The sequence below is a fragment of the Rhinopithecus bieti genome, unplaced genomic scaffold (genome assembly GCF_001698545.2).
Source record: "Rhinopithecus bieti isolate Rb0 unplaced genomic scaffold, ASM169854v2 scaffold_25304, whole genome shotgun sequence".
NCBI lineage: Eukaryota > Metazoa > Chordata > Mammalia > Primates > Cercopithecidae > Rhinopithecus > Rhinopithecus bieti.
In genome coordinates, this window is record NW_016811568.1 from 214,334 (window position 1) to 238,319 (window position 23,986).

At 47.5% G+C, this 23,986-nt stretch overlaps 1 protein-coding gene across 2 annotated transcripts in view; it reads left to right on the forward strand.

Annotated features, from left to right (window-relative positions):
- The window catches only part of SREBF2 (sterol regulatory element binding transcription factor 2), a 78,183-nt gene that overhangs the window by 33,587 nt on the left and 20,610 nt on the right, over positions 1-23,986 (forward strand). For both annotated transcript variants that reach the window (XM_017894114.1, XM_017894115.1), the window contains exons 2-11: positions 2,622-3,062; positions 4,358-4,539; positions 6,689-6,835; positions 9,256-9,477; positions 10,788-10,902; positions 10,993-11,174; positions 12,676-12,868; positions 13,388-13,569; positions 16,557-16,833; positions 19,969-20,138. In XM_017894114.1, coding sequence (XP_017749603.1) covers positions 2,622-3,062; positions 4,358-4,539; positions 6,689-6,835; positions 9,256-9,477; positions 10,788-10,902; positions 10,993-11,174; positions 12,676-12,868; positions 13,388-13,569; positions 16,557-16,833; positions 19,969-20,138 — 2,111 coding nt within the window. The remainder of the gene's footprint in view (positions 1-2,621; positions 3,063-4,357; positions 4,540-6,688; positions 6,836-9,255; positions 9,478-10,787; positions 10,903-10,992; positions 11,175-12,675; positions 12,869-13,387; positions 13,570-16,556; positions 16,834-19,968; positions 20,139-23,986) is intronic.

Sequence of the window (23,986 nt, forward strand, 5' to 3'; positions counted from 1 at the left end):
GCATAAGCCACCACCCCGGCCTATTTACATTTATTTATGATTTATTTTTCCTATCCTTTGTAAGCTTCACAATTTTTTTTTTTTTTTTGTTTTTTTTTGAGACGGAGTCTCACTCTGTAGCCCAGGCTGGAGTGCAGTGGCACGATCTCTGCTCACTGCAAGCTCCACCTCCCAGGTTCACACCATTCTCCTGCCTCAACCTCCCGAGTAGCTGGGACTACAGGTTTCCGCCACCACGCCTGGCTAATTTCTTGTATTTTTAGTAGAGATGGGGTTTCACTGTGTTAGCCAGGATGATCTCGATCTCCTGACCTCGTGATCCGCCCACCTTGGCCTCCCAAAGTGCTGGGATAATAGGCGTGAGCCACTGCACCCGGCCCAAAAAATCTTTGTGTTTTTTTGTTTGTTTGTTTGTTTTGTGTTCAGGGAAGGGATCTGGCTAGGTGCCCTGGCTCACACCTGTAGTCCCAGCACTTTGAGAAGCCAAAACGGGCAGGTTGCTTTTCAGGAGTTTGAGACCAGCCTGGGCAACATGGTGAAACCCTGTCTCTACAGAAAAGACAAAAATTGTCTGGGCATGGTGGTGCACGCCTGTGGTCCCAGCTCCTTGGGAGGCTGAGGTGGGAGGATCACTTGAGCCTAGGAGGCGGAGGCTGCATTGAGCTGAAATTGTGACACTGCACTGCAACTTGGGTGACAGAGCAAGACCCTGTCTCAAAAAAGAGAGACAGACAGACAGACAGAGTCTCACTGTGTTGCCCAGGCTGGTCTCAAACTCCTAACCTCGAGTGACCCTCCCACCTTGGCTTCACAATGCACTGGGATTACAGGCATGAGCTACCATACCCAGCCTCAGCAGCTTTCTGTTTGTCAGATACATAAACATACCCCAGGCTCCAGCGCCTCCCCCTGCCCCCCCAACACCAAAAAAACACACACACACAGCACAACATCGGAGACCTGAGAAGAACATCCTGTTGGTGGTTTGGGGGAATGGAGATGGTGCCTTTTTTTTTTTTTTTTTTTTTTTATAGTGGTGGTGTGGTGCTTTTTGTTGTTTTGGTGTCTAAATCAGAGCATCATATGGCCTTGAGGGTTTGGAAAGGAGGGGCCATAGTTCAAGAACAAGCAGTAGCTTCTTGGGAGTGTATTAGAAAGAGAAAAGAATGTGGACGATGTAGAAAATTATAGATCTGAAATTATCTGGGACAAAGCTGAGGCCCCTGACTCCTATAGGGAGCAGTCATATGAAAAGAAGGGAGTCATGAGAGATGAGGGGGTAGTTGTGGGTTAAGTTAGGTTTTGGAAATCCTGTGGGAAGACTGGCCAGAGAAGAGGCCCTGGAAGCAGGCTTGAGACCCTTTGGGCTGGGAATTTAAGGGTCCCAGCTACTCGGAACATGATCTAGAAAGGGGAGTGTGGTCTCCAGGTGGACACATCCCTTTGGAGCCAAGACCCCTTGCCCAGAGAAAAGGGGCACAACCAGACAAGGGCCAGCGTGGGCCCTGGGAAGCACAGAGTCCAGGGCGGGGCCGGCTTGCTGTGTTCTGACCTGTCAACACACCTGCACTGCGTTGTGGTAGAAGAACACAAAGCTGGGAGGCAGAGAACTGGTTCTAATCCTGGCTGTACCCTAACAAGCTGTGGGACCTTGGCCAAGTTACTTTCCTCTCCTGGATTTCATATATGGTCTTTCCATTCTTTGCATCCCTGAAGTTCCATGACTTAGGGGCCATCAACTTGGTTGTCCCTGAGTGTTTCCGAGAATACCAACAGTGCCCATGGCGTTACTCAGCTTGGAGAGGAGGCCCAGAGCCTCCCTGTGGTGAGAAGGAAAGGGGTTAGAGCAAGTTAGAGTCTGCAGTGCTAGGACTGGAGGTGGCCTCACAAGCCAAGGCCGCTATACTCACAGCCTTAGGACAGTGACTCCCTACTCGCTGCCTCAGCGTCTCCAGCTGTAAAAAAGGACCCTTGGTACTTCAACAAAACAGCACCCACCTAGTACAAAGGTGGTTCTTTTTATGATTGATCAAAACAATCAGGGGAATGAGAGAGGCTGGGTGTGGTAGCTCACACCTGTAATCCCAGCACTTTGGGAGGCTGAGGTGGGTGGATCACCTAAGGTCAGGAGTTTGAGATCTGCCTGATCAATATGGTGAAACCCTGTCTCTACTAAAAATACAAAAAGTAGCCAGGTATGGTAGCGTGCACCTGTAATCCCAGCTACTTTGGAGGCTGAGGCAGGAGAATCACTTGAACCCGGGAGGCAGAGGTTGCAGTGAGCCGAGATCGCACCATTGCACTCCAGCCTGGACAACAGAGAAATATTCCATCTCAAAAAAAAAAAAAGAAAAAAGAAAGAAAATGAGAGAAAGGGCCTGGAGGTGAGAGTGAGGAGGGAAAAGAACATCAAACAGATAAAGTCCTGTCCTGTTGTCCTGGGACCTTGGTCAGCCATCTTGTCCCAGATGATCCCCACAAGAAAGAGGTAAGGGTTTCCTGACCCATTTCTGCCACGGTCTTAGGAAGGCCATTGGGTTTTCATGCGTTAGTTTCTTAAGCAAGTTTGAAAGATAACTTTTTGGATAGCAATAAAATTACTCCTTTTCTTTTGTTCACAGAGATGCTGCAATTTGTCAGTAATCAAGTGGGAGAGTTCCCTGACTTGTTTTCAGAGCAGCTGTGTAGCTCCTTTCCTGGCAGTGGTGGTGGCAGCAGCGGCAGCAGCGGCAGCAGCAGTAGCAGCAATGGCAGGGGCAGCAGCAGCGGAGCTGTGGACCCTTCAATGCAACGGTCATTCACCCAGGTCCCATTACCTTCCTTCTCTCCCTCGACGGCCTCCCCACAGGCTCCAACCCTGCAGGTCAAGGTTTCTCCCACCTCAGTTCCCACCACACCCAGGGCAACTCCTATTCTTCAGCCCCGCCCCCAGCCCCAGCCTCAACCTCAAGCTCAGCTGCAACAACAGACGGTAATGATCACCCCAACATTCAGCACCGCTCCGCAGACAAGGATCATCCAGCAGCCTTTGATATACCAGAATGCAGCTACTAGCTTTCAAGGTGATTCAGAAGTCAGAATGGTAGTGGTTGATTGGTCCCAAAGTTTATATGCCAGTTTGCAGACACTGTAAATATTTCTGTCCTCTTCAGGAATGGCAGGTATATCAGTATGGTCCTGTCTGAATGAGTTTCTGGTAACTGTCAATAGGAACTGGTACAGGAGCATGTCACATTCTGCAGCTTCAAATACCTTAATATCTATTGTGCCTATATCAAAAATACTTGGTTAAGAAATCCAGCAAGCGGCCAGGCACGGTGGCTCACACCTGTAATCCTAGCATTTTGGGAGGCCAAGGCAGGCAGATCACGAGGTCAGGAGATCAAGACCATCCTGGATAACTTGGTGAAACCCCTTCTTTACTAAAAAATAGAAAAAATTAGCCGGGCATGGTGGTGGGCACCTGTAGTCCCAGCTACTTGGGAGGCTCAGGCAGAAGAATGGCGTGAACCCAGGAGGCGGAGGATGCAGTGAGCCAAGATTGTGCCACTGCACTCCAGCCTGGGTGACAGAACGAAACTCTGTCTCAAAAAAAAAAAAAAAAAAAATCCAGCAAGCATAGTAGACACAGGGCTTTCCTGATAACTAGTGGTGGAGACTTGAATAAGGCTTGAAATTGGCTAGGTGGCAGCCAGATCTCAGCCGCCACAGTTGAGAACTATTCATTCAGCAAACATCTGAGCATCCACTATGGCGATGAATATGACTTTTAATGTAGGTGCAGCAGCTTCAAGTAGCAAGCTTCATGCTGGGCCCTCAATATGTGTTGAGGGAATGGATGACTGAAAGGGGCTTGTTCGTTGTGTGATGTGCTGCATCCCAGTGCCTTTTCATCATATTTCCCTCTGGCTCGCCTTGGGTGAGATTAGTATTGCTCTGAATTTCAAAGAATCTTACAGTTCTTCAGTGGAGTTCAAGAATTGGGACGGGTAGAGGAATGTAAAGGCAAAAAGCTGAGACAGCCCTCCCAAAGTACACTTACCGTCCAGAAAGGATGGAAGGAAATGAAGCCCCAGGGAGTTGTTGATTCTCAACATCTGTTAACTCCCTTGCTGGGTGCAGTCATTTGCTGACTAGCTTCCCTTTCCTCCACCCTGGCACCCAGAGTAATAAAACAATTTGTACTCGTTCCCTCAGAAATTGATGCAGCCCTTATGGGATGTTCTGGTTGTCTAAACCAGCTTGTAAATGGCTGCGCACATCATCTTCAGCAGCAGGTGGGGAGTTGGAATCATTATGAGATACTTGACAGAATGCATTCCTCATCTCTGTGCCTTTTTTCTCCTCTTCTCCCAAGTCCTTCAGCCTCAAGTCCAAAGCCTGGTGACATCCTCCCAGGTACAGCCGGTCACCATTCAGCAGCAGGTGCAGACAGTACAGGCCCAGCGGGTGCTGACACAAACAGCCAATGGCACGCTGCAGACCCTTGCCCCGGCCACGGTGCAGACAGTTGCCGCGCCACAGGTGCAGCAGGTCCCGGTAAGTGGCTGGAAAGGATTCAAGGAGGCACTGGATGGGGCTGTTAACTGGTCCTTGGTTGAAGATGTGGTCTACATACTAAGAAGGACCAACCACAGTGTACACAAAGCAGCTTCTAGAGCACCAGGATGCACCTGTGAGCAGTGTATAGAGACCTGGCTGAGCCCATATCTGTAGATAGTCACTGGCACTCAGGAAAGGCTGGTGCAGTCACTTTATGTACACATGTAATGGGCATAAAACTGGAAAGAAATGTGCCAAATTGGTATCTCCCAGATAATTTTCTTTCTCATAGTGTTCTGTTTTTATTGTTTGTTTTGTTTTGTTTTGTTTTGTTTTTTGAGACGGAGTCTCATTCTGTTGCCCAAGCTGGAATGGAGTGGCATGGTCTCAGCTTGCTGCAACCTCCACCTTCCAGGTTCAAGCAGTTCTCCTGCCTCAGCTTCCCGAGTAGCTGGGACTACAGGCATATGCCTCCACACCCGGCTAATTTCTATATTTTTAGTAGAGATGGGGTTTCACTATGTTGGCCAGGCTGGTCTTGAACTCCTGACATCGTGATCCACCCGCCTCGGCCTCCCAAAGCGCTGGGATTACAGACGTGAGCCGCCACGCCTGGCTTTCATAGTTTTCTGTTTTCCATATTTTCTGCTGTGGGTGCTGAACATATATTACTTTTGGGTTGGGGAGCATGTTTTATTTTTTTATGTATTTTTTTTTTAGTTTTTTTTTTTTTTTTTTTTTTGAGACAGAGTTTTGCTCTTGTTGCCCAGGTTGGAGTGCAGTGGCGCGATCTTGGCTCCCGGCAACCCCCGCCTACCAGGTTCAAGCGATTCTCCTGCCTCAGCCTCCCAAGTAGCTAGGATTACAAGCGCCCGCCACCACGCCTGGCTAATTTTTTGCATTTTTAGTAGAGATGGGGCTTCTCCAGGTTGGCGAGGCTGGTTTTGAACTCCTGGTCTCAAGCAATGCACCCATCTCGGCCTCCCAAAGTGCTAGGACTACAGGCGTGAGCCACTGCGCCTAGCCGGGGGACATGTATTATTTTTATAATCACAAAAAAATGTCTTTATGTCATACATCATCATGGACTATATTTTCTTTTTTTCTTTTTTCCTTTGAGACAGAGTCTTGCTCTGTCGCCCAGGCTGGAGTGCAGTGGCATGATCTCAGCTCACTGTGCAACGTCTGCCTCCTGGGTTCAAGCGATTCTCCTGCCTCAGCCTCCTGACTAGCTGGGATTACAGGCGTGCACCACCACACCCAGCTAATTTTTGTATTTTTAGTAGAGACAGGGTTTCACCATGTTGGTCAGGCTGGTCTCGAACTTCTGGCCTTGTGATCCACCTACCTCAGTCTCCCAAAGGGCTGGGATTACAGGCATGAGCCACCGCACTTGACCTATATTTTCTTACTAACACAGTAATTTATCTTTAAAAAAAAAAATCAGGTTTATTAATTTTGCTTCTCAGCCATGTGTCTGGCTTTCCTGAGTCTTTCCTCTCCTCTCTGCCTTCCACTCTACCCATCTCTGCTCTGCTCCTGCTTCCTGCTCCTGCTGGGCCACTGGCACCCCCCTTCTGAAAGTCTTTCAGCCTTAAAACCCATGACCTGGCTGGGCACCGTGGCTCATACCTGTCATCTCAACACTTTGGGAGGCCGAGGCAGGTGGATTTCTTGAGCCCAGGAGTTCAGGACCAGCCTGGGCAACATGGTGAAACCCTGTCTCCTCAAAAAATACAAAAAATTAGCCAGGCATGTTGGCACACGCCTGTAGTCCCAGCTACTCCGGAGGCTGAGGCAGCAGGATCGTTTGAGCCCGGGAGGTCGAGGCTGCAGTGAGCTGAGATTGTGCCATTGTACTCCAGCCTGGGCAACAGAGAGCAACCCTATCTCAGCAAAAAAGAAAGAAGCCAGGACCCTCTTTAGCTAGCCCCTCTTTCTCCAACTGAACCCAGTATTCAGGCTATACAAAATAGCCGGCTTTCGAAATGGCCTCTATGAGATTTCCTGTTTGTTTTTTTATTCTCAATTTCAAAAAAATTATATCATTTCTCATTCTCTCTTGGAAGGTCTATGCAGTAAGAAAGGAATTCATAACAGAAGGATAATGCTATCATCCTTTTCCTTTTCTTCCGTCTTCATCCAGGTCCTGGTCCAGCCTCAGATCATCAAGACAGATTCCCTTGTTTTGACCACGCTGAAGACAGATGGCAGCCCTGTTATGGCTGCGGTCCAGAACCCAGCCCTCACCGCCCTTACCACCCCTATCCAGACGGCTGCCCTTCAAGTACCAGTAAGAGCTGCCTTCTTCCCCACCTTCCCCCTTTATTCCTGGAGGTGTTAGTCTTCAGAGATGTTAAATCTATATGCTGAGTAGGTATGGGAGGGTCTATAGCACGAATCAGTCAAATTGTAAATGTCACTCCTCTTAGTCGTTTTTTTCCCTCGAGAAAGTATTACCAAGCTGTGTTAGATGTGGGAGACTGGGGTCTACAAGGAAGAAGAAAAGAATAGCAGAAGGACCCTCTCTTCTTGGCTAATAGCTCCACACAGGACCATTCACCTCTTAGGTCCTGCTAAGGACCCTAGGGCCACCAGGCAGGGAAGGGCTCCAAGGTGAGGGACATGGAAGGTACCCCATCCTTCAGTTGTAGGTTCTTAGCAACTTTCAGCATCCTATAGCATGAGAATCTGATAGAGTAAATGGTGATTAAAATTTGGAAGCACTGGCTTTATTCATAAAAGCCAAGAACTGGAAGCAACTCAAATGTCCATCCATAGGAGAATAAGCACATTGTGATATATTCATACAATGAAATTGTGCCTAGCAGTTAAAAAAAAAAGAACGGCTGACAGGCACGGTGGCTCACGCCTGTAATCTCAGCACTTTGGGAGGCCAAAGGGGGTGGATCACCTGAGGTCAGGAGTTTGAGACCAGCCTGGCCAACATGGTGAAACCCCATCTCTACTAAAATATAAAATTAGCCGGGTATGGTGGCACGTGCCTGTAATCCCAGCTACTCAGGAGGCTGAGGCAGGAGAATTGCTTGAACCTGAGAGGTAGAGGTTGCAGAGAACCGAGATCGCACCACTGCACTCCAGCCTGGATGACAGAACGAGACTGACTCTCAAAAAAAAAAAAGCTACTGATGCATGAAACAACATGGGGCTGTCCCTCAGAAATAGTGTGTCAAGCCAAAGGAGACCATCACAAAAGAGTTCATGCTAATGATTCCATTTATATAAAGTTCAAAAAGAGACAAAATGAAGCTATGGTGCTAGAAGTCAGCAGTGGTGCCAAGGAGGGGAGGGGCATGCAGGAACCTTCTGAGCTGAGCTGGTAGAAATGGGCTATATCTTGGTCTGGGTGGTTATATACATTGTGTACATATGTAAAATTCATCAAGCTATAAACTTAAGATGTGTGGTATTTATTGTGCATAACGTACTTATTGGCAACTAATGAAATTGGGCACCTTTTAATTTATTTATTGGCCGATTAGATATTGAGGCCATCATTCAAGAAAATAAACTAAAATTGGTCCGGACCCAGTGGCTCATGCCTGTAATGCCAGCACTTTGGGAGGCTGAGGCAGGCAGATCACCTGAGGTCAGTGGTTCGAGACCAGCCTGGTCAACACGATGAAACTCCATCTCTAATGAAAATGCGAAAATGAGCCAGGCATGGTAGCGGATGCCTGTAATTTCAGCTACTCAGGAGGCTGAGGCAGGAGAATCACTTGAACCCGGGGGGTGGAGGTTGTAGTGAGCTGCGATCACGTCACTGCACTCCAGCTTGGGCAACAGAGTGAGACTCTGTCTCAAAAAAAAAAAAAAAGATCTGGGCGTGGTATCTCATGCTTGTAATCCCAGCACTTTGGGAGACTGAGGCGGGCAGATCACCTGAGGTCAGGAGTTCTAGACCAGCCTGACCAACATGGAGAAACCCTGTCTCTACTAAAAATACAAAATTAGCCAGGCGTGTTGGCACATGCCTGTAATCCCAGCTACTCCGGAGGCTGAGGCAGCAGAATCGCTTGAACCCCGGGAGGCAGAGTTTGCGGTGAGCCGAGATCGCGCCATTGCATTCTAGCCTGAGCAACGAGAGCAAAACTCCGTCTCAAAAAAAAAAAGGAAAGAAAATAAAGTTAGGAAAAATAAGAGGAGAAAACAGAGATGAAGAATAAAAAGGGGGGACCTCCATGGTTGGCCTATTTACTTCATCAAATGGCTCTGAGAGTGTCACTTCTGCCCTTAAGCTTTTTGATGGCGAAATTGTATAAAGAAATGCAGTAATGTGCTTAATTGTCATTTGAGAGGGAAAAAATGTGTCATCCACTAGGAGAAAGTTTTCTCCGGTACCAACTTGTGGTTCACCGTGTACAAGTTTAGAAATGGTTAACAGTTTAACAGCAGAGCAGAAATCATATGACTTGTTTCTGGCATACCTAGATCAAAACTTAAAACATATTTAGCCATGTTAATCCTCTTGTGTAGTTTATCAGTGTTGATTCTGAAGGTAGGTAGTAACCGAGGTGCCGTGGCTCCTGAGGCTTCTTGGGGCCTGATTTGATTAACTCAGGAAGAGTCTCAGACCTCATGAAGTACTGCCAGGTCTGGCAACACTTGGCCAGGGTAGGCAGGTCTGTGTTGAGGTTGCTTTATGCAGACTAACAAAGGGTTCATTGTGCTCTATACCTGTGCCTATTCTAGACCCTGGTGGGCAGCAGTGGGACCATTCTGACCACAATGCCTGTAATGATGGGGCAAGAGAAAGTGCCCATTAAGCAGGTACCTGGGGGAGTCAAGCAGCTTGAGCCCCCCAAAGAAGGAGAAAGGCGGACAACCCACAATATCATTGAGAAACGATATCGCTCCTCCATCAATGACAAAATCATCGAATTGAAAGACCTGGTCATGGGGACAGATGCCAAGGTGGGTACCAAGCAAAATCGTGTTTTATGTTCTACCATGTCCCCTCTACCTGTTTTTGCTTCAGGAGCTTAGAGAAGTCCCAGACTCAAGGTAAGTGAATATAAGACCGAGTTAGAGGCACTTTTTTATTAAAGCATCTAGGTATTGTGTCAAGATTATAAAATATTAAAAAACATAAGGGTACTGGTGAGGGTTGATGAGGCAGTGACCCACTGAGACCTTTGACTCCTTCGGCTGTGCTCTGCAGTGATGGGGGACTCCACTGTCAGAGGCAGAGAAAGATGCCTGCCACTCAGTAGTTCCAGATACAGGACTGTGTGTGCCTTGGAGTCAGCTGATGGCATCATTTTAGCTGTGTTTAGGGGTTACCTTTTAGGGAAAAGAAAGAAAAAAGAGGTTGAGTCTTTGACCAGCAACAAATAGAGGAAATTGATTTTCCAAATGTTTCTGGTGTTTCACTGAATGTGTCTTCTGGAAAGTAGGAGATTTTATTTTAAAACCTATCTATGTTTAAACCCTATTTTGAAAGAAAATTTCATTATTTTCCTTGTTGCCTACAAATCTGAAAGGTATACATCCTAAGTAAAAATCTAAGATAACTGTCCAGGCCAGGTGCTATGGCTCACGCCTGTAATCCCAGCGCTTTGGGAAGCTGGGGTGGGTGGATCACGAGGCCAGGAGTTCAAGACCAGCCTGGCCAACATTGTGAAACCCCATCTCTACTAAAAATACAAAAAATTAGTCAGGTGTGGTGGCGGGCACCTGTAATCCCAGCTACTCAGGAGGCTGAGGCAGGAGAATTGCTTGAACCTGGGAGGCAGAGGTTGCAGTGAGCCAAGATGGTGCCATTGTACTCCAGCCTGGGCAACAAGAGCGAAACTCTGTCTTGGAAAAAAAAAAAAAGATAGCTGTCCAACAATGCTGTGGTGTTTTGTCATTTGTTTTCCTTAAAGTTTGTTTTGATGCTAGGATTATTATAAGAAGTAGGAACAATAGCTAATATTTATTGAGTGTCAACTATTTGCCAGGCTCGGGGCTAAGCTCTTTACACTCATTATCTGATTTAGCCAGGCTGCAAGCCTGTGATTCACGGACTCTCATTATCTCTGTGTTAATGAGGTGGAAAGTGAGGTTCAGAGGTATGGAGTAACTTCTTCCGAGTGGCACAGCTAATCATTGGGAGGGCCAGCATCTGAACTTGGTTTCTGCCCTCACAGAGCCATGCTCTCATCCCAAGTGCTGGGGCTCTGCTCTTTTCACCCTGTAGCCTGCACTGATCTCACTGTGTTTTCACTTATCTTCCTACCCAGATGCACAAGTCTGGCGTTCTGAGGAAGGCCATTGATTACATCAAATACTTGCAGCAGGTCAATCATAAACTGCGCCAGGAGAACATGGTGCTGAAGCTGGCAAATCAAAAGAACAGTAAGTGTGCTGAGAACAGGGTTGTCAGCCCGGCCCGGGTGGGGCTTTGTAAAAGCAGATCATTTTCACCAGGTGGGGTTTTCTTTGCAGAGCTTCTAAAGGGCATCGACCTAGGCAGTCTGGTGGACACTGAGGTGGACCTGAAGATCGAGGACTTTAATCAGAATGTCCTTCTGATGTCCCCCCCAGCCTCTGACTCAGGGTCCCAGGCTGGCTTCTCTCCCTACTCCATTGACTCTGAGCCAGGAAGCCCTTTGTTGGATGATGCAAAGGTACAGACTTTTGAAATCTCCTGATCCTTGGAATCTTTCCCATTTCCCCTAAGAAAGTAGCTGGGAGGTCACAGTTATGAGGCCAGGCTGCTTGTTCAGAGGGCCTAGCCTGGAGAGAAACAGGAATTCTGTGAAATTAACCAGATCCTGGAGAATAAAGAGAGAGAAAACTGACTCTGGGGGAAAACATCCCTCAGGTTTAACTGGTCCTTGCTGATAGGCCCCGTCAGAGAGTAATGAGTGCCAGATCCAGAACAAGAATGCGGAGTAGCTGTTGTGGGAGCGTTGGGAGCTGCTGAAGGCACCTCATTGCTTCACTCTGCCTTTAATGGGCCTGGCAAGACCACTTTGGGAGGCTGATCAATTCGTTTAGGATGAGGCTGCCTCTGGGTCCTCTTTTCAGAAATGATTACAATTTGCAGTCTAACAGATAACATTTTACCTATGGGCCTTTAATCGTCAAAGAAAGCCCCTGGCAATGGTAGTTTAATGGAATTACTTAAGAGAGGCTGTGAGCCTAATGATCTTCCTGGGAACCTGTGGAGACCACTGGGTTCTGTACTGTATTTTGACTTTGGAAGTTTCTGACTCTGTAAGCACAAAGTTCCCTTCTAGTGTTTGTTTTTGACTAAGCTGTTTATTGTATCACATACTTAATTTTACTAAGGATGCTCTGTTTTTGAAATATTCTTATAAATGTGATTCTGTTTGGCAACAACAGGCTGTTTGACATATAAATTGAATTAGCTCGGCTTCTGAGTCATCAGAAGAAAAATGGTTTTAAAATATTGAAAAGAAATGACATGCTATATACACATTGGGGCGCAGGGGAGATCTGGCTCCAGCCCTCCTGCTATAAAATGGAGAGTGGGGTGGGTGTAGACAATGGTACTGTTTTAGAACAGGTAAAATATCCTTTAGATAGATTCACACTAAATATGGTCTTTGATCAACTTTATTGAGGTATAATTTAAATGCAATAAAATATACCTACTTTAAATGTACAGTACCAAGAGTTTTAACATAATGTACAGTGCTATGTAACTGTCACTATAATCAAGATAGAGAACATTTCCATCACCCCAAAAAGCTCTTTTGTACACCTTTGCAGGTAGTTTCCCACACCCCTCTCCAGCCTCAGACAATGACTGATTCATCGGTTTCCTGTTACTTTAGATTCGTTTTGCCTGTTCTGGAATTATACAGAAACAGAATCATACAGTGTGTTCTCTTTTGTGGTAGAGCTCTATTTTAAAAGAAAATCTCTTCTACCTTTGTTCTTTGGCACATGTACTTTTCTCAGTTAGCAAGCAGGTGAATGTGCCAGTGTTTGAGCAGCAGTTAGTGAATTATAGGCCTCTCAGTTCCCATCTGGCCTTAGTCCTGAGTTAATAGACTTGAATTTAAACCTCATAACCATTTCTCAATATATATATGTATTTATAAAGTGCTGTAAAAACCTATGCAGTATTTATTCCAACCTCAAAGCCTTGTTTTGAAGGTCAAAGATGAGCCGGACTCTCCTCCTGTGGCACTGGGCATGGTAGACCGCTCACGGATTCTTCTGTGTGTCCTCACCTTCCTGTGCCTCTCCTTTAACCCTCTGACTTCCCTGCTGCAGTGGGGAGGGGCTCACGACTCTGACCAGCACCCACACTCAGGCTCTGGCCGCAGTGTCCTGTCATTTGAGTCAGGTAGGTGGCGGCCCCTTGCACCACCTGGGCATGGCTGGACCACTATGGCAGGAGAAGGACCCTGTGTACAAACTTCTTGGCTTGGCTACCAGGTCCCAAAGGGGTTTTATAGCGGCCCCCCTGCTTGCTTCTGATAGGGACTGGCATAAGTTCCGTTTTGGAAGTAACAAGGCAAGCCCATGTTCAGCCAGAATGAGCAAAACAAATCAGGGGCCCGCACTACTCTAAATACCCTGGCGTGGAGGGTGGTACCTACTTGAAGGAGGATATGGTGTTTTTTACCTGAGGTTGCAAAACCAATGCCTTAACCCTTTCAAGCTAACAAAGATTTTTGTAGCACTCAGCTCCATAATGACAAGGGCTACAGTCATTAGCCCCGTTTAGATTATAGAATTATTCACCATTTCTTCTGAAAATGCAGTAGAAGACTCTTTCCTGTGATAGTGCTGGGGTCTGTCAGGTGCCTGGCTGCTCCGCAAGGCCTTTCCTGGCAGGCTCTGCTGAGACACTCCTTCTTAGGTTCTGGGGGCTGGTTTGACTGGATGATGCCTACTCTTCTCTTATGGCTGGTAAATGGTGTGATTGTCCTGAGCGTCTTTGTGAAGCTGCTGGTCCATGGGGAGCCAGTGATCCGGCCACACTCCCGCTCCTCGGTCACCTTCTGGAGGCACCGGAAACAGGCAGACCTGGATCTCGCCAGAGTGAGTTCTGTGTCCGCCCTTCCCCATCCTCCCCTAGACTTGACCAATAATTCAGCAACTCATGTCGAAGAAAGGCCTATGATAGATGCTTGTGGTAACTGAAAGGAAAAAGGGACCCTGCTGCTGAACAGTCACAGAGCAGTGGAGAGGGCGCCTCTGCATAGATAATTAATTCCAGGGACATGAGATGATCTATGTCTCTGGTATGACAGAGGAATAATAAAGTTGGGTTCTGAGGGAGGGGTTCCAGGGCTTGAGTGGGGCTGCCAAGAGCAGGAAGGAAGGGCGGAGGTGGCAGAAGGACCCACCCAAAGGCATGAATAGACAGGCTATTTGGTGACTGGCAGGTTCCAGGGTGTGTTGAGTGTAGGGTGTGTCACAGAGAGTTGAAGGCAAAGGCTGGTAGTGTGTCTAGGCCCAAAATGGACAGGGCTTTCACTGGGAACTGATTTGGGGCTTTATTCCCAATTCTCTATAGAACCAGGGAAGGTTTTTGAGCAGGAAAACTAGCTGAAAGTTTTCATTTGAAATCAACAGGGAGTTTATGGAAAAAATTCTGGGGCAACTCACAGCATTGAGGAAGAGTTAAACATCCACATTTCAAGAGGAACAAGAACCAGAACACTCCTCAGCAGCAGTGAGCCATGGGCATGCCCTCCCCACCTCTGCAAGTTGCAGAGCCGTTAGTGAGAATCTGATTGGCCATCCTGGAACTGTCAGCCTTGCTGGGGCTATGGGTCTCAGAATATAGATGTGATTTTAAGAGGCCTGTTCCCTGAGCATAACATCCCAAGATGTATATCCTAGAGGCAGGTTCAGGTGTGTGTTTTATCAGCATCATTCTGGTGGCTGTGAAGGATAGGTAGAAGGGAGATGTGAAATGCATGGAACATGGAAACAAGTTAGGGTGCTCTTTTTTAAGTAGAGACAAGGTCTCACTATGTTGTCTGGCTGGTCCCAAACTCCTAGGCTCAAGTGATCCTCTCACCTTGACCTCCCAAAATGTTGGGATTATAGGCATGAGCCACCACGCCTGGCTGAGTCAGGGGGCTCTATGAAATAGGCTGAGTAAGAGATGATGGCAAGGACCTGGCATTAAAAGGAAAGGTTTCAACAGAATAAATATTTGAAATGTAGTATTTGGAAGGGAAGTGATAGTGACATTGACTCAAGGATAAGAGAAGCTCCAAAATAGAGTGGACTCCATCTAGGCCATGTTGCCTGGAAAAGCTGGAAGAGGCCTCTGTAGAGTGAGCAGTGATTGGGAGGCAGGCCATGGGGACAGAGGAGGGGCGGGGCCAGAGTGTTTGGGAAGCTTGTCTGTCAGGAGAGGGTTCTTAGGGAGAATTGGACTGGGGAGTCAGGAGGGGTGAGAGCCAAAGATTGGGGCTTGGGAATAGTGCACCTTTGAGGGAAAGGCAGGGGAGGAGCCAGGGAACACCTGCCTCCTTTGGAATCTTCAAGTTACAGGTACTTCTGACTGAAAAGATAGAGCCACCTTAGAGACTGTTGCTCTGAGGACATCTTTTCTTTTCCCTTGTCCAGTCCTGTAATGATGGGGGAAACAAAGCACAGGTAGTATACCAGCTGCCCAATAGAGGAAAATAGGAGAATTTAATTTCCCAAGACAGTATAGCCTGTCTTAGCCTGTCTTACAGTCTCTAGCAGTGACAGAGAGAAAGCGAGCGTTCTTCAGTACAGTGCCTAGACTCTCCATTAAACCCTCTCAGGTTGACAAAGATTAGTTCATCTGAATCCTAGAGTAAGGTAGTTTAGCTGTGAGTTTGCCTGAAACCATGGTTCTCAAACTTCAGCAGGCATGAAGCCGGCTACTGTGGCTCACACCTGTAAATCCCAGCTACTCGGGAGGCTGAGGAATGGGTATTGCTTGAGCCCAGGAGTTTAAGACCAGCCTGGGCAACACAGCAAAACCCCCGTCTCTAAAAATGAAAAGAAAATCACTTTAGCAGACATGGCATGAGAATCACCTAGAGGGTTGCAACACCTGAGGTTCTGATTCAGTAGCCCTGGGGTAAGGTCCAAGTGCTCGCATTTCTAACAAGCTCCTAAGAACTGATGCTATTAATGGCCTCTGGGGGCTGCACTTTGAGACCCTGAAAGCCTAAAGTTCATCTAAATCTGTGTCACCCGTCTTATGTCTAAAAGATACTGCTGGCCGGGCGCGGTGGCTCACACCCGTAATCCCAGCACTTTGGAAGGCTAAGGCAGGTAGATCACTTGAGGTCAGGGGTCCAAGACCAGCCTGACCAACATGGTGAAACCCCGTCTCTACTAAAATACAAAAAAAAAAAAGAAAAGGAAAGTGCCTACTTCTGAGGAACTCTGACCAGCATTTTGCTCGGAAACGAAAGACCGCAGTACTAAGGGCCGGGGCGCGGTGGCTCAAGCCGTAATCCCATCCACTTTGCGGAGGCCCTGAGACGGGGGCGGGATCACGAGAGGTCAGGGAGATCGAGGACCGTCCTGCGTGAACACGGCTTGGAAACCCCGTCGTCACTAAAAAAATACAAAAAACTGCCGGGCGAGGTGGCGCTGGGCGCCTGTAGTCCCACCTACTCGGGAGCGGCCTGAGGCAGAGAGATGGGTCGTAAACCCGGAGGCGGAGCTTGCGCAGTGGAGCCGGAGATCCTGCCCCACTGCACTCCGTGTTGGGGGCTGGGCGGACAGAGCAAGAACTCCCGGTCTCAAAAAGAAAAAAAAAAAAAAAAAGAACGCCAGTGCTACAATCTCCAATCCAGTAAAAAGTCTGGAAGGAAATACCTCAGAATGTCAGCAGGGCTTCTTCCTGGGGAATGAGATTATAGGTGGTTTTATTTTACTTTCTTATAGCTTTCTGAAGTTTTCCTTGTTTTTATGAGTATGCACTAATTCCTCTGATAATGGGGGGTGAGGGGAGTAGAAGTGTATATCAAAACAAAAAGCCAGAGCAAGGCCAGTGACCGTTAACACCTCTTGATATTTTGTAGGGAGATTTTGCAGCTGCTGCCGCCAACCTACAAACCTGCCTGGCAGTTTTGGGCCGGGCACTGCCCACCTCCCGCCTGGACCTGGCCTGCAGCCTCTCCTGGAACGTGATCCGCTACAGCCTGCAGAAGCTACGCCTGGTGCGCTGGCTGCTCAAGAAAGTCTTCCAGTGCCGGCGGGCCACGCCAGCCACTGAGGCAGGCTTTGAAGATGAAGCTAAGACCAGCGCCCGGGATGCGGCTCTGGCCTATCACCGGCTGCATCAGCTGCACATCACAGGTGACGGGGCGGCTGCTGCTGCCTTGCTTGCTGCAAGGCATATTATGCTACCTCTCCTCCTTAGCTTGATTTGCCAGTTCTGCACCCTAGCTGAAGTCCTTTTAACGCTGCTCTTTTAGAGTGGCTAGACCAAGCTTCTACCTGTTTCCACAGCTGTAAGGATGGCTCTTTGCTTTAGCTCATCAGTTCTCAGATACACGTGTTTTCACAGTAACATCACTATACTCAGGATGTGTCCTATAAACAGTGGCACATTGTAGATAAGTGGCAGTGTTTTTCTTTAGTGATACTTAATAGTGAGATTTAAAATTGCTGACATCTTAGAGTCAGTGAAATATGATCATTTATTTCATTCATTAAGCTCCTGCTGTAATAGAAAGGCAGAGAGGTCAGCAAATGAATGACAGTTCAGTGTGAGTATGTTAGACTTTAGCAGAAGGAACATGTTTTCGTTGGGAGGGAGTGGGTCCCCTTTTGGAGGGTTTCAAGAAAGGCTTTCTAGGGAAGTAAGAGTCTTGACTTTGCATGGAAGAATGCATAGAGGTCACCAGCTCTGCAGGATATGAGCCTTCTGGGCACAGGGATGTTCCCAAGGAGGAGCCCCACCTGGGGTGGCTCTTGGGAATAAGTCTTCAGTGGTCCTAGAGGGAGCCAGGGCACAAGGGCAGTGCTCAGACCATGAAGGATTTGGATGCCAGGCTGGGGATCTTGTAGTGTATCAGTAGGATTCAGTGAAGAGCGTTAGGAAAATAGTGATATGATCAGGTTTGTGCTTCTCAAGTTTAGAAGAGTCAGGCTGGGCATGGTAGCTGGCTCATGCCTGTAGTCCCAGCACTTTGGGAGGCCAAGGCGGGTGGATCACCTGAGGTCAGGAGTTCGAGACCAGCCTGGCCAACATGGCAAAACCCTGTCTCTAGTAAAAATACAAAAATGAATCCAAGTGTGGTGGCACGTGCCTATAATCCCAGTTACTTGGGAGGCTAAGGCAAGAGAATCACTTGAACCCAAGAGGTGGAGGTTGTAGTGAGCCAAGATGGTACCACTGCATTCTAGCCTGGGCAGCAAGAGCAAAATTCCATCTCAAAAAGAAAGAAAAGGATAAAGACTGGCACAGCAATTCACGTCTGTAATCCCAGAACTTTGGGAGGTCAAGGAAGGAAGGTTGCTTGAGCCCAGGAGTTTCCCACCAGCCTGGAAAACACAGGGAGACTGCATCTCTACAAAAAAATTCAAAAATTAGCTGGTCTTTGTGGTGTGCACCTGTGGTTCCAGCTACTTGAGAGGCCAAGGTGGGAGGATCACTTGAGCTTGGGAGGTAGGTCGAGGCTGCAGTGAGCTATGATCATGCCATAGCACATGCACACAGAGATGAACAGATAGAGGACGGGGAGTCAGGGGCAGAGGCTGCCTAAGAGGAGCAGTTGGAGAGGTCTGAGGAGACACTGAGAGGCTGAGTGTTGGAGGAGCAAGGGCAGAGTTGAGGAGGGGAGATTGTTGCTGGGACACGCAGTAAGATGAGGGCCAGGAATAACAGTAGGATGTGGTAACTGGAAGGTGTTAGATGCCCTGGTAGCAGCAAGGAGCTTCAGCCAAAAGTGGAACAGAGCCAGGCCAGTGATGCAGGAGTGACCAGGAGATGAGACAGCGGGGTCAGTGTGCAGCTTTAATATGTGGGCTCATGGTAGAATTTTAGTAGAAGGTCCCTATCTGCAAATTTGCTCCGCTGTTATCTTGTCTGTTCCTCAGTGTGCCCTTGGGACAGAATAAGCCCATACTCAGGTCTCTGATCAGGCTGTGTCCTCGTTGCTGCCAAGTTCTGGAGAATTCCAACTGAGAAGCTTTACATCACTCATTCCCTCCATACTCACTGGCATACCCTGTGTGAGACACTGAGAGGACAGAGGTAACTACAGTATGGTTGCCACACTGCCCTCTCCCCTCCCTCCCTGTGACGGTAAAAGCCCAGTGTCTCCTGTAGGAGGAACACCTGAGGCCAGTACAGAATGGAGTGTGGAGGCTGAGATCTCCCTATGCTGATAAAGAGATGGGGGGCAAGGCAGCCCAGGAGAGGGAACACAGGGCTGGATGAGCATGGGAAAGCCTGGCTTTGCCACTGTCTACATCTTGACATGGGCACTTCCTGTGGCCGCCCCTGAGGCAAGGAGACTGCTTGCCCTTGTAGCAGGGACCAAAGCTGGCAACAGTATGAAAGCCTCAGGAGAGCTGTGATAGGCCCTTGTGCCTGTGCAAGGATACTTTGTCCCCTGATTAGGGGATCAGTCCCCGATGGGCCACTGTGCACCTCTCATTGGGGAGGGTGTGGTCAGCCTTCCTGGCCTCCCACCCACTAACCCAACATGTGTTCAGCTGTCCTTGCTCAGTTTATGTCACTTCCCCCTCAAATGGGTGTGTGCTTGTGTATTGTGAAGGCGGGTTCTTTTTTTTGGCTTTTTTGGGGGACAGAGTCTCACTCTGTTGCCCAGGCTGGAGTGCAGTGGTGTGATCTTAGCTCACTGCAACCTCCGCGTCCCAGGCTCAAGCAATTCTGCCTCAGCCTTCTGAGTAGCTGCAATTACAGGTGTGCGCCACCACGTCCAGCTAATTTTTTCTATTTTTAGTAGAGATGGGGTTTCGCTGTGTTTGCCAGGCTGGTCTCGAACTCCTGGCCTCAAGTGATCCGCCGGCCTTGGTCTCCCAAAGCGCTGGGATTATAGGTGTGAGCCACTGGCACCCAGCCACATTGTGAAGGTTTTTTAATGAAAATAAAGTCAAATCAGTTTGTCTAAAAAAACATTTCATTACCTCTGTTGAATGTTTGGAAACACAGAGTGGGGCTGTGCTGCTGACACTGTTTTGGGAAATGCTGCCCTGTGCGCCTCTGAGTGCTGTACAACAACCTGCAATCGTGGCGGCTCTGGGTGCAATAGAACCGGGTGCCATGTTCCCAGCTATCCTGCGAGGTAGCCAGAACATCACAGAGCCTGGCATCCCATCCTGTGATCGGGCCTATCTGATCACAAAGTTCACCTCGTTTCTCCCCTGGTTCCTCTCTTACTTTGATTGTGCTGGAGAGAGCAGGAAAAAGTTTGGTTTTGGGGTTCCATCAATGATAATGTCTGTTTCTGCCCACCCTAGGGAAGCTTCCTGCAGGATCTGCCTGTTCTGATGTACACATGGCATTGTGTGCCGTAAACCTGGCTGAATGTGCAGAGGAGAAAATCCCACCGAACACACTGGTTGAGATCCATCTGACTGCTGCCATGGGGCTCAAGACCCGGTGTGGAGGCAAGCTGGGCTTCCTGGCCGTGAGTACCCTTCAGTTCCCTTCTGTAAACCTCCCCTGAGCACTTACCTAACCAGGAGTTAAGATGCAAAAGCAGTTATGAGCCCCCTTCCTACTCAGGTGCTGCCCACCTAGAGGGGTAGGCATTCATTCAGTTGCTCATTTCACCAGGACTTCCAGCAACCGATAAAACAGACCAAAATTCCTCCCCTTGTGGCCTTAATACCATAAGCCTTGTAAGCAGGACATTTTGGTCTCCTGAGGTAATATGAAGGTAATATGAGGTAATAAGAAGATTGGTTCACTGATAGCAGAGCTACTGTATTTGGGGGTTAATATGCAACTTTTCTGCTCTTCCAGTGGTCATAAAAATTCTTAGAATCCCCTGGTTATGTCTCCTGGTTCTTTTATTTACTCAAAAGGAATTTATTGGGCATCTTGTGTCCATCACAGCACTGTGAGTCCAGATATAAAAGCCAGTGCCTTTGCCAAGCTACAGAGTTAAAGAAAAGAAATGGAAAGAATAAAAGTAAAAGAAAATCTGTGCCTGTCCACAAGGAGCTCAGGTCAGACCCAGGGCAGGGATTGTGGTTATCAAGCACCTCCCATATGTGTGGCTAGGAGCCAGCCTTGGGAACTCTCAAATGGGTAATTCCCAGTCCTTGTTATCAGCTAGTTCACAACATGCTGACCTCAGGCTACTCTAGCAGAAACAGGTATGTTTTACTCTGTGGCCCACTGTGGGTAGACTGCTGAATACATCAGGTATGTTCAAGCATTACCACATCTCTTATTTGTTTCCGTATCTCAGTAACGGCAGAGATGAGCTGAGAATGAATCAGAGCGTTCCCTGTAGTGACACTGATATGTTTCCTGAGGGACATCACAATAGTCTACGGGACAAAGGGCGCAGGGAAGCCCAGTGTACTTTTTATGTCTTACCTCTGTTTCTGGTGACCACAGATAAGAGATTCATCCCTTGATTCACTCATTCAGCAAACATGACTGAGCGCCTTCTCTAAGCAGGACATTTGCCTTGTCCTCAGGGAGCATACATTTTGGCAAGGAACCTAGACAGCAGCCCTTCTTGAGCTTGACATTGATCTTCTCATGAGGAGGACTGGGCTCCAGGTGGGGAAAGAACACCATCCTCACTTGTGGGCTAGACGACCTGGGGGTCCACAGACACTGAAGACACATCATTTTTCCTATTCATTTCAACCTTCCCTTAACAGTTCTTCCTGGGACCAGGTCTTCAGGACAGTGAGCTAGGGTGAACTCCTGAGCTGGTCTTGGGGGAAGTCAGGGTGGGCTTTCTGGGAAAGGTGAATCTAGGCTGAGAGCAGGAGGCATTGATGAGGTCTCTCTTCTTTTTGGTTTATTGAAGTGCTCTGGGCTGATGTCATTACATTTGTAACTTCCATGCCCTCCAAAAATGTTTTGAAGACATTGATTTTATCAAAATACAACATACGTGCAGAAAAATGCACACATTTTAACTTACGGCTTGAAGTGAAGTCACCCATGCAACACCCACCCAATCAAGAAATAGAACATTCCCAGTACTCACAGAAGCCTTCTTAAGGCCCTCCCTGCTCTTCCTGCCCCCAACCAAGGTAACCACTTTTCTGAATTCTGTCACTGGAGTTTAATCTGCCTATTGTTCGTCATTTCAGTAAACTTATCAAAGTACATGCTTAGAAGTCTGGCTGGGAAGGCCGGGCATGGTGGCTCACGCCTGTAATCCTAGCTCTTTGGGAGCCCGAGGCGAGCAGATCACCTGAGGTCAGGAGTTCGAGACCAGCCTAATCAATATGATGAAACCCTGTCTCTACTAAAAATACAAAAATTAGCCAGGCGTGGTGGTGCATGCCTGTAATCCCAGCTAGTCGGGAGGCTGAGGCAGGAGACTCGCTTGAACCCTGGAGGTGGAGATTGTGTTGAGTGGAGATCGCACCATTGAACTCCAGCTTGGGCAGCAGAGTGAGACTCCATCTCAAAATACATACATACATACATACATACATACATACATACATACATACATACAAACAAACAAAAATTAGCTGGACATGGTGGTGCACACCTATAATCCCAGCTACTTAGGAGGCTGAGGCAGGACAGTCGCCTGAACCTGGGAAGCGGAGGTTGTAGTGAGCCAAGATTGCACCACTGCACTCCAGCCTGGGTGACAGAGTGAGTGAGACTCCGTCTCAAGAAGAAAAAAAAAAAAGATTACAATGTGCATGTCAAAAAGTATACAAATCATAAATACACAGTTCAGTGACTTCACAGAGTAAACACACCCATGTAGCCAGCAGACAGTTCAAAGTACAGAACCAAGACCTCAGAAACTTCTCTTGGGCCCTTTGCAATCACTAACCTGCTCCTTCCCCCAAGCCTTCCAGCCTTCCAAGGGTAACCACCATCTTAGTCACCTCAGATATTTTGCCTCCTCTATATTAATAGAAGGAGAGTCTTGTAGTATACACTGTTTTGTGTCTGACTTCTTTTGATCAATATCATGTGTAAGAATCATTTATGTTGTCATGTAGAATTACAGATTGTTCGTTCTCATACTTTATCGTGTTCCATTGTATGACTAGATTATTGCAGATGAACTTTTTAGCTGCTTTCTGGCTTTGGTTATTATGAAAGGTGCTGCTGTGAACCTCCTTGTACACACATCTTTCAGGAAACGTGACTGCATTTTTAGGGATGTCACTGCTGGGTCAGAGGTTGTGCGCATTTCCAGATAGTTGGCCATTCTCCACTCCATCAGCAGTGAACACGACTTCCAGTTCTACATCCTTACCAAACACATATAATGTCAATTTTTTAAGCCCTTCTAGTGTATCTCATTGTAGTTTTCATTTGCACTTCCCAGGTGATTAATGAGATTGAGCGCCTCTCCTTACATTTATTGGCAATTTGGATAGTCTTTTTTGTGACATTCAATTCACAATTCTTACCTCTTTTTCATTTGGAGTGTCTGTCATCTTATTGATTAGAGGAATTCTTTATTCTGGAGATGACCCCTTTATTGGATATATGCTTTTCAGATGCCTTCTCCCACTCTGTGGTTTGCCTATTCTCTCTTAATGGTATCTAGTGATAGCACAAGCTCTTAATTTCAGTGAAATCCAAATTATTAGTCTTTTCCTTTACAGTTAGACATTTTAAGTCCTGTAAATCTTTGTCCTACCTCAAAATCATGAAGATATTCTCCTATGTTGTCTGCTAGAAGCTTTATTTTTTACTCTTTACACACAGGTACCTAATCCACCTGGAATTAATTTTTATATGAATTGGAGGTAAGAGTGCAAGATCTGTATTTCTCCATAAGGATATCTACCTGATTCAGAACCTGTTATTTTATAAACTGTCCTTCTCCTGCTACACCAAGTGGCCCCTTTTTTTTTTTCATAAATCAAGGATCCACGTACAGCGGGGTCTGCCTCCGGATCTGCTAGTCTGTTCTACTGCGCCACCACCACCCAACCCTAGCGGCTGAGTTTCCTCTTATGTCTTGATGTCTGGAAGTGTTGGTCTTCCAGATTTAGTGACTAACGATGAATCTTGGGTATTTTTTTTTTTTTTTTTTTTTTTTTTTTTTGTTGAGACGGAGTCTTGCTCTGTCGCCCAGGCTGGAGTGCAGTGGCCGGATCTCAGCTCACTGCAAGCTCCGCCTCCTGGGTTTACGCCATTCTCCTGCCTCAGCCTCCCGAGTAGCTGGGACTACAGGCGCCCGCCACCTCCGCCCGGCTAGTTTTTTTTTTTTTGTATTTTTAGTAGAGCCGGGGTTTCACCGTGTTAGCCAGGATCTTTTCCCTCTCCTTTCGTCGTCCCCCTCCCGCATCCGCCACCCAA